At 36.3% G+C, this 18,024-nt stretch overlaps 1 protein-coding gene across 1 annotated transcript in view; it reads left to right on the plus strand.

Annotated features, from left to right (window-relative positions):
* Positions 1 to 16,924, plus strand: part of LOC134853393 (uncharacterized) — a 196,480-nt gene extending 179,556 nt beyond the window's left edge. The window contains exons 40-44 of the mRNA XM_063869385.1: positions 9,363 to 9,477; positions 10,078 to 10,174; positions 10,777 to 10,840; positions 13,949 to 14,114; positions 16,617 to 16,924. Of these exons, the coding sequence (XP_063725455.1) occupies positions 9,363 to 9,477; positions 10,078 to 10,174; positions 10,777 to 10,840; positions 13,949 to 14,114; positions 16,617 to 16,635 (461 nt within the window). The 3' untranslated portion in view covers positions 16,636 to 16,924. The remainder of the gene's footprint in view (positions 1 to 9,362; positions 9,478 to 10,077; positions 10,175 to 10,776; positions 10,841 to 13,948; positions 14,115 to 16,616) is intronic.
* Positions 16,925 to 18,024: the final 1,100 nt, after the last annotated feature.

Here is an 18,024-nt window from a genome sequence, read left to right on the forward strand (position 1 = left end):
AAAAATGAACTGCTAGCAATTTTAGGATGGCCCTATGACATCCTAGAACGATTGATTATTTTATACGCAAATTTCAATTTTACAGGATTTGTATTCTCATTTCTCAAAGGTATATACATTACATGTGCGATCCACACACAAGTCAATAGACAAGCTAGCGTAGCAAGAATATTATTCGCAGGGTTTTGTTCGCAGGATTTTATCAGCAAGAATTTTATTGGCAGGAAAAACTCTCCTAGACACACAAATTAGCGAGCAAAATAAAAAAACTATCAATAAACCCAAACACATAGGATACTCCACAAAACACTACAAATACTACACCCACTGCACCTTCACATATACACAATCTATCAAATAATAATCAGTTACAAATAACACCACAAAACTATAGAGCTACATTCTCATTAGCATCATGCATTCAACAAAACAACGACATGCAACGTAGTACAATTTCACACATAGCATATCAGCCACGAAACACTGATGAAGGGTATAAACAAATAATAGAACAATCACATAACAAAAAATTTTGTTCTCAGACCACCTATTCTGTCCTCTATCAGCCGCCAAATTGGATCCCTAAACCGTCCTCTCTCTTACCTTTCCGAATTCCAAGGACAACATTCTGTCATATCAATCTCCGACCTCGCCTCTTCTCCCTTACCACTTTTTTGGCCCCCACTTTTTTTTACGTTTTCTTCTAAATCACCTCATATGCACTCCAATGATTCCATACAAACCATTTTTGATACTAACAACATCCTAATTAGCCCCGCCATTGATACACCTGACGAATTTTTGGACTCTGAACCCAGCACCACTAACCAATCACAACCACCTTTAGCACCAATAGCCTCACCAGCTCCCGTAGTACTCTCCACATTCAGCTCTTCCTACACGGAGGCAACTCCATTCTTTCCCCTCTTTTTGTTAATGTTCCCGATACACCCAGCCCCATGACTGATGACCAGCTTGAATATGACCTAAATGATTTTATTCGCAGCCAACAACAACTTCACAATACTAACCGCCAACTCACTATCCATGATTTAACCCACTCCGCTCCACCCTCAGAAACATCCACATCGTCAATTCGCAACGCTCCCACTCGCGCACAACGCATCCTCATGAAATTAAAGTATCCTTCTAATCCACTCAGATATTTACAAACCGCCCATCATCTTCACGACTTATTCGAAGCAACCAATCTCGCCTCACTAACACCCACTGTTTTTACTCGATAGCCTTCCATTCTTACCTCAATATACGTATGACAGCACCGAAGCCAAGAGCCAGGGTAATACCTCAGTAGACAAATTCCCCCTTCTCCCCACACTCTTCTGGAGATCTTTTTATAATTTTACAAACCCTTTAAAGATACCACTAAGAAGAAACACCTTTGATGACGAACTTTGTGACATCGTTATCCAGCAACTCACTACTGCGCTACACCTAAGCCAATTCACTATCATTGGACTCTAGCAAGTATTAACCGATTCATTGCACGCAAATTTAACCTGTTTTCTTTCACATAGTACGACCACACAGTCATCCGCTACATGGAAAGTTCACCTTATGACACAGATCCGGCAGTAAATTCACAACTAACCGAGAAATTCTCTTATAAAACAGATTACATACTTGATTTAGATGGTATTAAAAAATGTAACTACGCACAGCAAAACAACAAAGCATATGAACTAAATTTCAGTAAAGTTGATCATTTCAAACTAAACTTTAACTGTCTCATTACTGAAGAGCATGATATTAACTGGTCGCATGAAGTAATGCTTAAAATCAAGCCAACGCTTCATTCAAGGCAATTTATTGACATAGCTCCCCATCCTGAAACTCTCGCCATCGCTACATGGACATCAATTCCAAATATACCTCCCCCTATTTTCTAAACTTCAAGTATTGTATTAAAACCACTAACCTCCACGGCACCATTCGAATTTATGATCCTGTCCGCCAAATTTATACAATTTTGGCCCTCACAAGCAACTTCATTCTTGAAGACTCTCGCCCCATTATCATCCCGCTTGAGTATATCTAATCTTTTGAAATTCCTTTTTTAGAGAACATTCAGAACACTACGTTTAATCAAAATCTACATAAGCTAATAGAAAATACGAACCATGATTTTTCCGCCAATGCTGAAAAATTTAACACCAGCCGCGCAATAGACCTCCTTTGGCAATTTTTCTGTTCTAAAAGTGTTATTTGAATGCTAGCAACATTTTAATTGCGCTCAATCACTTTTAAAACCAACTTTCCCAATGGATTTTTGTTCGGAACTGGACCCACAGTAAAAATGACTTTATATTTTTCACTAGTCAATTTTTATGTTTCACTCACCATTTTTACACGTGTCTCTCACTATTTCCTTATAAATTTCTTGAGTAATTTCTCTGAAACAATCAAAAACAAAATAAAAGTTAAAACTTTCGTTGTTTTCAATTTTAAAAAAAGAATGAGTAAAAATTTTATGCAGCAAGGGAATTTTTTAATTATGCTGTAAAAACCCTATACAAAGCGTTTATTATTTAGTGAGTAATGAATTACAAAAAATTATCTTTTTTGGGTGTGCTTTATTTATGACTTGTTTGACTCGCCCACATTTCACGCACTCTTTCCACACAATTCAGCGTAACTTGCCAACACAGTAATTTGAAAGTAAATGAATTTCTAGTTCGGCAAAGTAACTCACAACAACTTTACCTCGCTTTCACACATTTCAAACTTTCCCCTTAAGCCGGTTGGAAGAAGGAAATAAAGCTAAGCTGAAACAACCAACGCAGGTTACTAACACCACCATACCAACCACATATACAGGAAAGTGCCTAAACAGATTAAACGCAGAATAAAAGTGGATAATTTATTCTTATGAACCTGAATTTAAGAAATTAGAAAGACCACAAGAAACACTAGTAAATCCAATGAAAACACAAAACAAAAACACTCCATTTTTGAGAAAAGGACACAATCAAAAAAAAGGAAGAACACCTGATAAACAAGAATAAAAAAATTATACACAAAAAGAGACTCTTCTCAAATAGACACCCGAAACTATCTCATTGCTAGCCTCTACCAGATAGAAGTCAGGACTCCAATCCCAATACATTTTTCAGCAAGAGTAACTCTTGTTAAAAGTAACTGTTTCACCAAGAGTAGTGTGATCAACTCTTTAAAAATAACCGAACTTATTATGAACGCTTTTGCGAAAACAATTAACAAAGGATCATAACTAAAACTGAAATTGTTGAAAGGTGCAGAAATATATGTCACTAGGCGCTTAATTCAGAGAAATCAAACCCTATCTCACTATTTGATGAATAGTTGAGAACACACGTACTTAACGAAATCGACACATCGATTTTTCAATCTGCAATTATTGAAAGGTGCAGATATGTATGTCACTAGTCGCTTAATTCAGAGAACTCAAACCGTATCTCACTAATTGATGAATAGTTGAGAATGCGCGTACTTAACGAAATCGACACATCACTATTTCAATCTGCAACCTTGACGCAATCTCTCAAAACATTTACAATATACGCAATCTCTTCTCTCCGCGAAGACAACTAATTCACAATACGAGCAACTGTTTCTCTTCTCTCTCCAATCAATTTAAAGAAACTACTCAGAGAAGAAAAAGAGACTGCTCCACCCATCCTTTACTCGAACAAACTTAAGACTTGAAAAATTCCAAAACCCCGGATGGCTGAAACCAGTTCAAAACAAGCATTTTGTATATACAAATATATTCCTGATAACTATCAGAGTAAAATATTTAGAACTAACCAATCATGATCCATGAATAACACTTACTACAATTTGTAAGGCTGAAAATATATAAAGTTTCAGCCAGAGAAGAGTAAATTTAACTTAGAAAGCAGTTGCTCTTCCTCTCCTCTAACCTCGCAAGAAAACCAGTATATACTAGATCTTTTGAGACTAGGAAAAATAAGAGTAAGATTAGTACCGGTATTAGACTAAGAATTTGCACGAATCTATTCGGCCTGTAAATAAGATAGCGTGACGAACAGACGGTGTGTACTTTATCCGAAATTACTCTATGAGAAAATCACCCCGGATTTAACCTCAGGATCTTAACTTCGTCTATTTGGGAACGGGGGAGGAGGATGTTAACTTGATCCATAGGTATTATCCCTTTGATCGTTCAATAAAAATAGTCCCAATGTTGTGGGGAAAATCGTCCCTTATAAGGTTTTTTCAGCACTTTTTCCTTTGCTGCTTATTACTGCAGTTTTTTTTACTGCTAATAGATATTTAGTTTCTATGGCTATCCGGGAATGCGGCTTTGCGGGTACGCATCAATTAGGACCCATATGTGACATTTGGTTTTTACCGGGTCTCTTTCTCTATACACAATTGTACCTCATATTTATTTGAAAACAGTCTTAATTGTTTTTCGTCTGCGCGAACACCTATTTGAAAGCACACACACACGCTTATTGCAACAGCTCCCAAACTATAGCAGTCACGCTTATCGCTGCTCCATTTTGCAAGAAAGAGAGATGGAGATTGGGGAGAGGGATAGGGGGGAGGAGGTAGTTAAATAGTTTAAAAAAGCAGAACCACATCCAAAATAGCTCTTACCTTTGCGTAATCAGTGTTTCAGTGTTCACGTTCTGCGCTGTTATTATTGAATGAAACTCTTCTTAGGTGGCTTATCTTTAGCAGTTTGTCAATTCAAGAAGAGATTTAAATATGGACCAATTGTGCCTTAACTTTTCTTGATTTGATTTCAACCATACGTTTAGTGATAACAGTTTCGTTTTGTTTGAGTAAATTTGATTTGTCTGTTTGCATGTTAACATCTGGCATCAAAATCAAAACGGTTCTCTTGAAAATGAAATCTTGCGTTGAGTTTGTGTGTGCTATTTTGAACTGAGCAGAAATGAGTCTACATTACGAGGCCACACTGTGCACGGGATAGGCGCACAATTTTGTGTCTATTTGTTCTTAGATTCCAGAGACAAGTCTTTAAACAAATGAAAATTTTTGTCGGATTGATCAAAGCAAATGAAAGAGCAAAAGAAGAACAAATTGAGCATCCTTGTTGCGGCCTCCGCTTACAATTCACAAAATGCACAGTTTGGCCTCGTACTGTAGGACAAAAAGCCGACGGAACTTCAAGCCGAAGGAATTTCAGGTCGAAACTTAAACTTTACAAGCACCTGAAACCACTATTTTTTCATCTGTAAAACATTGCTTTTCAAAAAAAAATTAGGCAAAATAATTCCATAATAAGCGTTTTTTATGACAATGAATCACTTAGGATTGGCATCCGTAAAAAATATCAACCAGTTTTTGAAAAGCATAAACTTTAAACAAGAAATTTATCTTCAACCGCGTTTTATTTTTCAACTTTCTTTAACATCATTTGGAACTTAAATTACATGAAAACACCAAAAAATTACCAAAAGAGGATCATGAAATTGAGGAATTCTTCAAAAAAATTAATCAAATTTCATGAGTTGATGAGGAAAATTTCGGCTTGAAGTCCCTGATTTTGCATTTCGGCTTGAAGTCGGGCACCCAGCGGAAATACGCAAACACATAGTATTTTCAAGAATAAGAAACGCGATATTTTTTGAATTTCAGGGGGGGGGGCAATAGGCCGACGAGACTTCAAGCCGAAACATAGTATTTTTTAACATCGATTAGAAGCTCAAAACTTAAGAAAAAACAAATAACTTGAAAAGAAAAGCTCGTGAAGTTGAGAATTTCTTCAAAACAGTTTTATAGTTTTCAATTTAATCATATTTCATGACTTTTTGACAAGGTGTTCGGCTTGAGGTCCCCTTATTTAGGATTCAGCTTAAAGTCCCGTCGGCTTGTTGTCCGGCATCCGTCACCGAAGTATATATGAACAGACATTAGTAAACAGACATTAGTCCCGTCGGCTTGTTGTCCGGCATCCGTCACCGAAGTATAAATGAACAAACATGAGAAACAGACATTAGTAAAAACTATTAAGCGCTATTAGGCATATGTCGTTTTTTTCAGATAAATAACACCATCACTTAACGAAATCCATTTTTGGCTGGCCAACTTTAAAATTTTTCGGAAAGCGCCTTTGGTGCCAAAAAAATTAATTTTGAGGGGGAGCGAGTGCCGAAAAAAAACGCGGACCCCCTCAAGAATCCGTTTAGGGGGGGGGGGGGGGGGGGGGTGGGATGTGGATCTTGCTAACAATCACCCATATTGCAATATGGGGATTATTAGCAAGGTACAAAATTCTTACATGCTTAACTGTTCAATTCTTTCTTTATAGGGAGAAGATTTGTAATAAGGTACCAAAGGGAAGGGAAAAGTTAGCAAGACCCGAGGATGTTAACTTGGTTCTGATTTCGACATTTCAGCCAATCAAAAAAGAGTATTTTACATGCAGCGCTTGGTAGATTTAAATTAAAATGAACGCTGGGGTGAAGGATCTTAACTTGGACTATTTGAGGATGGGATGATAACTTGATCTAAAAACGCAATTGCTACTATATGTTTGCTCTATCTCTCCCTTAAGGACACCGCAAAGTGGTGCCTCTGGTAAGGCATTCAAGGGGGCGACCAAGAATCATCATTATCCACAATCCCGAAAGAGTTAAGATGGCAGCAATTGTACTGTTCCGTATTATGTTGCATTCCCCTTTTTTCTTTGCTCTTGTGGCTGTATCGATCGCACTCACGAACGTAAGCTTTTCCAAATGTAATTAAATTCAAAAAAATTACATCCAAATTCAAGGCTCCGAGTGGCCAAAATAGATTCTACTTATAGGGAAGGGTTTGCGATTCATCAAAACGGTTGTTCCATTGCAATTTAACTTTCTCTTAACACTAATTAATTCTCTGCACTTCTGCTATTCTCGATGGCTCAACTATCTCTCATTCTAGAAAAAATCACTAACTAGATGAATTCAAACTCACTTGGGAGGTTCTCTAGCCTCACAAGTGTCGAACCGCACAGTTTTTTTCATACGTATAGGCAACCGGTAACCTTTTCGCTGTTTTGTCAATTTGAGTTTTAGTTATTGTTATAGTTAGGAACGTCCCTACAAGTCCTGAAATTTACTCATGCACCCTTTGCGCAAAGTCCTAACCGAAATTTTCGCCTGACGACACTAGTTATGAATGCCAAGTTCACCATGGTATCTCCAATAAGTTGTGCAAAGCACTTAACTAAGTTATGTTTAACCAACCAATCTCTCAATTTTTTTCCTTTCAACGATGCGACCTCCCGGAGTAGGAGAAGGCTCTTCTCAGGGTCGCTTATTCAACTCAAGTATCTAAATTTCCCAGCTATATTCTATTCCTTTCCCGACTTTCTAGTTATAAGGGCAATGTGATTTGCCTATCAGGGGTCAAATTGTGCCAAAAAACCAGCTCAGAGGAGCTAAGTAAAAACCCCGTCCATTCAAATTAATTAGGAGACCTACTTCCCAAGCCGCGCTCCTATTAGTGAAAACTTCTTCTGAGACTTATTTTTGTAAGCTTGAGTGAGCTTCTTCAAAATAGAAGCTAGATCCCTCTCAGCTTCTGTTCCCAGTAGACAAGCTTCCTCCCAAATATAAGTCAAGCGACCGATTCCAATTTCAAAAGGTTCGGACTGGAATTTATGCCACTTTCCGGTGTTGGGTCAATATTGGGTCAACCTTCCATATCCAGGTTCAGAGTCAAAATAGGGGTCCTACCTGCCAAGTTCCTTTCATATCCTGTGTTATCACAGTTCTAAGGTCCATTATCACTTTTCCAGTGGAAAGGCTATGAACACCGGGAGGAGTTCACATTGGATGTTTTTTGGAGTTAATATCTTGTGTCTTTTGTCGCCGTAAAATCAACATACTCTCGCTCATTCTTTTTGCATAAACTGCCTGTTTCCGGTCAGGCGTCTTTTTCCGACATAAGGCGTTTCAGGAACTTCCGGTCCAACAGCTGGATTTGTCACAAACCGTAATACATGATGTCCTTTGTCATTACCCATCGTATCACAAAGTTTTGGCTCCCTGCGCTGAGTGGGACCCGAGATACGACTTCCGGATGTCAGGGTGAAGAAAATTTGCGTAGGGATAACATCGGGCGTAGAGGTCCAGGGGGTCTTGGGTTCTGAACATATGCTTCACTCAACTAGGTCTGTAACAAATTAAATGTTGGTCCAAATCCAGGAGCTTGTTACTAAGTTCTGATAGGGCTATTTGCACTTCAGGGAACCAATGTCACTGGGGTCCAGAAGACCGAAGAGAGTCCTAGGATTCCTGGTTTCTGCATACCCGTTTCAAATCATCTCTAGTATTCGCCCTATGAGTTCATAAAGATAGCTTCCCTAGTTTCTACTTGGGGAAGTTGGACCACCAGGGGAGTCCTAGGGTCCAGATTCTAGTTCTCGAATTTTTCAGTGAATACCAAGCTACGCGCTAATCATTAAACTTCGCTATACTGCGTGCGTTTCCTAAGGTAGAAAAAGTGTTAGGATCACTGCTGCTATAACAGCTAAAAGAAATCATTTTTTTGATGACCAGAAATTGTCCAAAGGATCGAATAGGCAACAAAAATGTACTAAAAATCAGTAAAACATGTTTTTTTTGTATCAAAACTGTATGATAAGCGTTTCTTCCATAGCCTCCAAATATGAAATTGTATGACCAGCGTTTTTTTGTATGGACGTCAGCCCGGGCAACCAGCTAAGTCCGAAAATTGAAAAAGTTCCGTTGTTTTTACCCTATGTCTTTTTAATCTTCCTTTTTTATTACTAAGTAAAGAATCTACTAGCTGAAAAAGTATTGTAATAAAGTGCCGGGATCAAAAAGAAGAACGTCATTGAAAGTAATTGAAGCACATTTTGGTAATATCTTAGAATTCTGATTAATTCTCATAAAAAACTTATTCTTTGCGATGAAAAAACCAGTACTTAATGCTCTTAAACAGGAAATTTGAGTGCCAATCGATTTTGTAATTTTGATGAGCCCGATTGTGCTGGCTGCGTATGAAAACCAACTGCGAATGCGGAAATTTTGGAGTCAAAACCATCCGCCTTGTACATATATAAGTATTCGCGCTTTTAACAATCGAAACTTTTCTTATGAATCACAAAAACGTTTTGATGCACAGCTTTCAAGTAAATCTGCAAAATTTCGTTAATTATTGGCGCCAAAATTTTGAATAAAAATAAGATTTTTAAATTTAAAAAAATTACAAAATTACAAAACATCCAATGAACTAAACCATTGAATCAGAATATAAACACTTTCCTGGTTTCGAACCCCCTCCCCCTTTTTGAAATTTGTTGAGTCATACTGTTCGATTACACTTTCAAACTGTTGTTGCTTTGTTGCTTGTAGATCCCCAAGAGGTGACATTCTCTGTTGTCGAGACTACCTCGACCACAACTAGACTCGCATGGACACAAAAGGGCGGCTCAACCTACTTCAACGTCACAGTCACGCCACACAACAGGTATAATCATCTGAAGCAAGGGCGGATCTAGGATTTTCTCGAGGACGTCGACTTCTATAAAAAATGTTTTAGCTGTAGATTTCTATAAATGTTTCGATCGAACTTTTTTTAGGTCGACCAATTGATTTCATAGGTTCTAACAAATCACGATAAAGACCCTTTCTGACTTTCTTTGCCACAAGCGAGTTTTTTGTATAAAAATGCAAAAAAAAACCCGCCCCTCAAATTAGTGTGTATTAGTGCCGAAAGCTCCTTTAGAACAATTTTAGGTTTGATCAACAAAAAATGAATGTCAATAGTGCCAAAGTGGTCTTGTTTATTTTTGGGTAGAATCCATGAGGGGAAGGAAAGACGTCATCCCCTAAATCCCTGACGGGAGTGAGTCTGCATTTTTTCACATCTTCTGTGCATTTTAGAAATTGAGCGAAACATTTTGCCGATTTTAAGATACATTTTTTCTTTAAACTATTACCAGGAGCAGGTATAAGATTTTCGCGTCAGAAGGGGTAATATCAAAAAATTTTGTAAATATTTTCCGACGCACGTTTTTCAATACTAATTGAACTGAACTCTTTTGATTGGTGTCTTTTTTGTTACCAGAGACGGCCCACTGGTTGATCGGATAAGGACGTACACTACCACCAACCAGACCATTGAGATCGACTCACTTGACGGGGGACTGCAAAACAATATTGTGGTTAGTAAGGATAAAAAAACTACTGGTATTATATATCAAAAACAAAGTCGAACACGAGCGCTATTTTTTTGAAACGAGTGTTTTCCGGTTGCTGTGCAAGTAATTCAGAAAAAAACGGTTAGTCACAGTATATTTTTTGAAAAAGTTTAAAAAACTTATACATTCTAGCTGTTTTATGAGGTTTTGGGAGGAGTAAAATGCAACTCCAGAGGAGTGGATTAATCAACTGGAGTTGAATTTTACTCCTCCAAAAACCTCATAAAACAGCTAGAATAAATTTTTAAAACTTTTTCATAAAAAAAAATATACTGTGACTAACCGTTTTTTTTCTGAATTACTTGCACAGCAACCGGAAAGTATTGTTAAAACAAAGTTGAATTACTGGTAAAGTGAGATGGAGGACAATCCGCAGAAACAACCTGTCGTAAATTAGTCTGAAAAACACAATGACTGGCATTTTTTGTCGACACTAACACAAATGTTTAGTTGTTTTAAGCCTGAATTACGGCAGAGGCTCTAAGATGACAATCATTCTTGAAATATAGTTCGCCTTCATATTTTTAAATTTTGGCTGTTTTATGTGTCTGATTGTATGTTTTCAGGTGGTGAATTACTATCAAGGATACCCTTCGAACCCAACTGAATACATACACAACCCACTTGGACGTAAGAAAACAGTTTGCATCAAGTTAACATCCTCTAACAAGTTTGAGATTTGAATCTAACATGAAAAAGTGGTATCTTTAAATGAAGAAAAAAAGATAGTTATTTTTTACTGAGTTAACAATAGCGTGATGACTTTGATTTCCGTCTCTTGGGCGAATAAAGAAAGATCGCTTGAAGATAACCATGATCCATGTTCTTAGCATGAAATTTTTTGAGAAAACATTTCCTAGTGCTCACAAAAAATAAAACAATTTTTGCATGCTTTGTCAATGAGGGTTTCAAAGCCATTGCCTATCATAAACTGAACAACTCAAATGCCCTCGCTTGTTTTTTTTGAAATTTGACGAAATTGTCACACTGCTTCGGCTCAGCTATAATGACCGGCAAACCCTGTCTGATAAACGACACTTATTTTCAGTACGACCCTGGAAACTTGAGGCTTTACTTCAGATCTGCAATAGAAACTTGTTCTCAAGCCAAAATATTTCCAATGTTTTCCAATGTTTTCAAATAGATGGCAGCCCGCAGATATTTAAACACTGTTCGGTTCCTCGAGTTCCGTTGCGAATCAAAAAGAGCCTTTAAATATTGCATGGAAGACTTTTCTGCATGGTATTCATGTGTTATAATGAAGAATGGGCTCGGTTTTTCGAAATTTATCGAGAATTCGGTTTTGGTACTGAAAAAAATCAAACAACCTTCAAATGTTTATTTCAATTGTGTTGCAATTACTATATGAAAAGCTTAAACTTTTTTTGAAAACTGCACCTAATTTTTTTTTCGTTTAATCTTTTATATTATATCTTTTGAATGTTACCAAAAATGTTTGCAAAGCAGTTGGAAAGCAATCCCTGTCAAATAGAGGTAATGAGAATTACACGCAGAGGCGAAGAAGAGCTTTGCACTACTTGCGACGCAATACAAACATAATAGATACAAAACGTCAAAAAAAAGAAAATAGTTTAAAAAATGAGTTCTACCAAAACTTAAGATTTCGTATTTCTTGAGAGAAAATCATTCTAGGCAAACATACCGAACATATTGAATATTAAAAGTGCAACGGAAAACCCTTACGAAGACGAAAAAACGCAGACAAGACAATTTTTGAGCTGACATGAGTTGTGCCGAAAAAAACGTGTTATAATTTTTTTTTTCAAGTTTTAAGTCCCACCCCCTGAAACTACAATGAACAAGAATTGCAATAGCAACTAGAATGAAAGCTGCTTACAGTCCAAAAGATTGTAATGAGAACATTAAGCCGAGATTTGACCCCAGATCTTAGGGTTCAAAGGCGACGGCAGTACCTCAAGGGCAAGTGGGAAGGATCCTGGAAGTTTTGAAGAATCGCTAATTGATAAGTTAAAAATTTTTTAAAACCTTAGTTTACGTGAAAAAAGTCTAGGTTCCGCTCAAGACAGTTTATCTCGCAAGTGTAATAATTCGCACAGAAAAGTGTTTAGAATTAACGTCAAGATTTTTGGTCTTTATTTTGCTTTTACATGATTTAAATTTCAACACTTGAAAACTTAAATATTGATAGTCAAAAACAGGGGCGGATTTCGGGGGGGGGGGGGGGGGGCGGACGCTCCTTCTCATGGATTCGACCCCTGCCGACCCAAAGGGTCCACCCTTTGATACTTTTTCAGAAATCCATTTTTGACCGACCGATCCTAAAATTTTTCTAAAAGCGCCTTTGGCGCCAAAATATACTAACTTTGAGGGGAGTGCGCGCCAAAAAAAAAACACGATTTTTTTGTCAAAATTTTTCAAAAAGTGCCCAAAATCGGCTTTTTTGACTGTTTTTTCTGCGGCGCAGAAAATTTTGCCAAAATAGGGGCAAAACAGAGCTCGAAAAACTAATTTGGTCGACCTAAACCTAAAAAAAAAAGGTCGTCAAAATTTTCGAATTTTTTTTTAAATCCGCCCCCCCTCGAGAAAATCCTTTATCCGCCCCTGGTCAAAATGGATCGTTTTTTAGTTTTTTTACCAAAAACTATCGTTATTCAATAAAAAGGCCACCAGAATACTTAGTGTTTAGTATTAATTTCTTTAACATTGTCAAATTGTCATGGTTTGATTTTCAGTATGTCAAATAATTAATCAATTACATGCTTAGTTTGTCTTCGAGTCAAACTTGATAAAATTAAATTTTACCTCAATTTTACTGAAATTCTGGATTTACATCTGATAGCGGAATTTAAAGTTTTTTTAGTCTTGTTTTCCTAAAGAAATTCCAAAACAAACCAGTTGTATACCTTGTCAATTTCAAAATCTTGTATTAGTGGCGCAAAACTTTCACGATGGTCTGGTTTCAAATTTTCAGTTAGCATAAGTGCTTTAACTTGAAGAAAAAAAACATTCTTTTAAAAATTTCAAATAAAAATCAACGAAAGGGTAAAATTTTGCTATAAAATGGAAAATCAATCCCGAAACATCATTTTTTGCAGAAATTGAAACTTCACCTCGCTAATATTTTATGATTTGTGCGTATTTGGTCACATAAAAATCAATTTAATGAGGTAACCAATGTTTTGCCAAAACTGTGCATGACAATCAAACTAGTAACATGGAGTAACTAATGGTTTAGATCACGGAAGTGTGTGGATACAAAATAAGTTTGGGTTTCAGCAATTAGCAAATTTTATTCTAAGTTATTCGACAACTTTACTCCAAGTTTTAATCGTAATTTTTCACTTCGCAGAAAAATAGATCGCAAAAGGAGCCACACACATGTGCAAATCTATTGAAATAAGCTCTGAAGTTCAGTAGAGCATGAATGTAAGCCTTGTAAGAACACAAGCATTGAAAAAGAAAACAGCGGGATTCGAACCCCGTCTGTAAAGGTATTCATAGTCAGCTTATTTAAACAGCTATATCTCGTGCAAGGAATTATGCGACTTTTGCAGTGAAAAAATTTGCTGTCTAAAATTAAACCAGATCTAAAAAAAGTTACAGCAAAACATTTTAGGGCAAGCTTTGATGTTTGCCAATAAAATCTGCACGTAAATTGAGCAAAATTTTTAGTTTCAATTTAATTGTGAGCCAATAAATTCGCAGGAGTCCATTTAAATTTAATTTTAAGAAATATATATTTTTTTGTCATTTAAGCTGAGGAAAAATTACTGGGGCAGACGCCGACCATCGGAGGAGCCATAATTGGAATCATCGCTCTATTGGGGGCATGCATAATTGCAGCATGCGTGTTTGCTGTGTACAAGATAGTGAAGACACTCAAGGCAAAACCAGCAGACAATCTTCCACCCAAGTTGGATAAGTTAGTTTTTTTTCTCATTGTTAAGTTTTATTGTTAACTTTTGATTTGTACTATGTGTCAGTACAGAATCAAGATCAATGCAGTTCTGTTTTTGTATAGAGAATCAGTATCATTGGAGTAATATAATTTTCATCTCTAATTTCATAATTTAATCAGAGTTAAAGGGGATGCTGTTCAGAGTCTGGCACTAAACTGCAATTTTACGGAAACATTACTATTACTGAACAAGTACTAACTTTTTCGGCGGATAACCATCAAACCACCAAATTAACAAAACTCCATATCTTGAAATTGTCGAATTTACATCAGACTTCCGTAAATTACAATAATTACGCAACAATTGCATAACAACAGTGGCAATCTGTTGTTAGGTTGCATAATAATATTAATTTTCGGCTTGTTGGAATGGTAACCCGCACTCAGTAAAAAAAGAAAATAATCGATTATATTAGAATTATAATAGTACTTTTAGCAAAATTATAATTACTTATAAGCGCCATTTCTAGGTCGATTTATAATCCATTATAATGATGACCTTTTTGGTGACATTTTAATAAATTATACTCGACTATACTTGATTATATCTTTTCCAAAAATTTATTAAATTTTATTATAAAAAGTTATATTCTTTTTTCTATCAAAATTTTATTTCACCAGAAAAATCAAACATTATGGATTATAATTTTGATATTCTGCATGACAACACAGTAAAAATTAGTAAGAAGTAAGAATCAGTAAACCAGGGGCGGATCTAGGATTTTCGCGAGGGGGAGGGGTCTCCTAAACCCTATAAAGGTTGACTAGATTGATTGCAAGCTCTCCCAAGGCATTAAAAAGACCGTTTTTATCAAATATATGCGCCGCAGGCAATTTTTTGAGAAAAAAAAACGAGCCAAAAAAGGTGGTTTAAGGCACCTTTTGGAAACATTTGATCAAAAAAGTGCTTTTGTCCGGCGAGCAACCCCCTCAAAATTATTATATATTAGGCGCCGTTGAAAAATTTTAGGGTCAGTAAGCCAAAAATGGATATCTCAAAATAGTGGGGGCACCTCAAAACGGTAAGGGGAAAATGGGGAGACCTTTTGGGTCGGCAGAGGGTCAAATACCTGAGGGTGGGGGATGGGGGGGGGGGGGTGAGGGCGTCGGTTACCCGACGCCTCTTTCCTAAATCCGCTGGTGGCTATAAGTACAAAATTACAGCTTCTTTTAGTTCGGTAACCAACTGAAAAGCAGACGAAACAAAACAAAACTGAAACAAAAAGAAGCGATGACGTTTGCTGAATAATAACGAATTATAATCCATTATAATGTATTATAATTGAAAAAATTTTAGAAAAAAACTTTCATAAAATAATAGATTATAATCGATTATATCGATTTTTATTGTTTCGAAGAATAGTAACAATGTAATTGATTTTTAATCGATCATAATCATTTCTTTTGGAAATTCATTGAGACTGACAATAAAAATCCATTATATTCTATTATTTTCTCTTTTTACTGATTGTAGGAATTTTATTTTTAGTTCGCTGGCTCTTCGACTTGTTTGCCAACTATCATTTTCTATACGAAGCTGATCTTCGGGGATGTTCGAACGGTAACAAAAAAAGATTGCTACGGCTCACAAACAGTTCTACTTCTCGGCCGTTTAAGCGACAACGTATTTCTAAGCCACAACGTACTCAGACCTCGACCGTTATTTTTTGAGACTAAGGCAATAAAATTAGGACATAATTAACAATCTCCCCCCTATGACATCTAGTTAAGAATCTCCACCACTTGAATAAATAGTAAAATAGCTCAGAGCTTTCTATTGCGAATTCTGATTTAGCTTTGTTGTGATTGGTCGAAAACTCGACCATTTTATTCTACTTGACAGTCCCCCTTTCTCAAAAGGGGAGGGGGGATTGTTACGTAGATCCTAAAATTTCATAACGGCCTTATATTTGTAGATTTGGATCAATTAACGATTCCACTTCAAGAAAAGGGTATTGTTAAGTAGATTTAGTAAGTCGAATTTTCGCCCAATCAGGATGCAGCAAAAATAGTATTCTTAGTAGAAAGCTCAAGTGGTCATTTCCTGTTTTTATTTACAGGAGTGGCAATTTTTAAGAAGTAACCATAGGGGGATTGTTAAAAATATCCGTAGAATTGATTACATATGCCCTGCACAAACTATACACTTCGGGCGCAGACTTAAATGATTTGAGTAGTCATCGGAAAAAATTAGGATCGGTTCGATTGGTGGTTGGCAGTTTGAGCATAATTTTATCACAAAATCAATCGAAATTTGCCAAGATTTGCCCAACTTTGAGTGTAACTTCGACGTGAGTGACATACAAGCATAAAAAATATGATCAACGGATGTCAGCCGGAGCTTTTTGAACCTTTTAAGTAGAATCGAAAAGTTTAAAAAATATGCAGCATAAATAATCACAGCTCCTCCAAACGATTCACTTATGGCTTATTTTCAACTACAAACTAAGTTTTCAATTGTTTCAGGGCTCCACGAGCTTGGTAGATTGCCCAACTGGATATGCAAAGAAAAATGGACAATCAAAATTTCGGAGGAAAAAAAATGAAAAAAAAAACTGGAACTTTATCTGTATATAATTACAAAGAACACTTACTCATAGTTCAGAAACATCATTAGTGTTAGTTTTTAATAATTTAGATAACTCCACTGAAAACGACTATACAAAATAAATCAACTTTTTTCAAATCTAAGTTTCCCATACGTAGAAAACATCAAAAATGGGCCAATTCTATCCGATTTGATTGTGTAATTTGTAAATATTGTAAATTGAAAATTGCAGCAAAAGTGTTTTTGAAAATAGTTAATTGTCATTTTTTAAGGAACTAAATCTATAAACAAATCACCAACAAAAAAGTTACTGCTAACCCAATTGCAAATTCTGTTTCCAAAGCGGGATTTTTTTGGAGAGCATAAATACCGAAATCTTTTGTTAAGTTTATTTTCGAAACTGGAGTTTCATAGCGACAAAAAGCGTGTTTTGCTTGTTAATTTACAAAGACATTTACAAAGACCAACAAGGATAGCCGGTTGCTAGGCTAGTACAACAGAGTGTTCCGACCATATTCTTTAAAAACCTTGAAAAAAACTTTTTCCAAAACTTTTTTTTTCAAATCAGTTGTGCTGATGAAAAGTTGTCGTCCAAAACTATATTTAAAAATATCAGCATATTCATTCAATTTCGTGCACTTTCATTAAAATTCCGGCCTTTTTTGGCTCAAAAAGGCTAAAAAATGGCAAACTTTTTCATTCATCAAACAACTTCATACAGTTCCGATATAACGCATGTATTTTGTTTAACAAACTTAGGCAAAACACGGTTTTGACAGACGAAAACCTGACCTGTCAATCAAGGTCGGCCAAGAAGTGGAATCCCTCATACGCGAAGAACCGAATGCGCAAAAATAAAATCAGCCAATCAGATTTCAGTAATCTAAAATTTGGAAAGAAAGTAAACATTTTTAGGTAATGAGTATTGATATTGGCTGATTTCAAAAACGGCAGAAATCTGCAAAATTTCCAAATTGTCATTGACGCCGCCAAATTGGAACAAACTTTATATTTCAAGAGTTTCGTTATGAAAGAAGAAAAATATTGCTTCATTGAATTGAATGGCAATTGCTTCTTTTTAAAATTTGACTTTCGGCTAATTTTATTTTCGGTCATTTGCTCACAAGTTTTTTCGCGCATTCGGTCCTTCGCGCATGTGAATAGCCCCCGGCGAGGGCTGTTTTATGAACTAAATTAAAGAATTCTACGTACAATTAAAAACAAAACGGTTTTGGTGGGGGAGAGGGGTTCAAACCCGGTTATGAAATGTCGGTTTATTTTTCCGGTCAGTAGCGTAAGCCGCACAGCAAAAGTCTCTCTGTTTGA

The sequence above is a fragment of the Symsagittifera roscoffensis genome, chromosome 8 (genome assembly GCF_963678635.1).
Source record: "Symsagittifera roscoffensis chromosome 8, txSymRosc1.1, whole genome shotgun sequence".
In the NCBI taxonomy this organism is placed as follows: Eukaryota; Metazoa; Xenacoelomorpha; order Acoela; family Convolutidae; genus Symsagittifera; species Symsagittifera roscoffensis.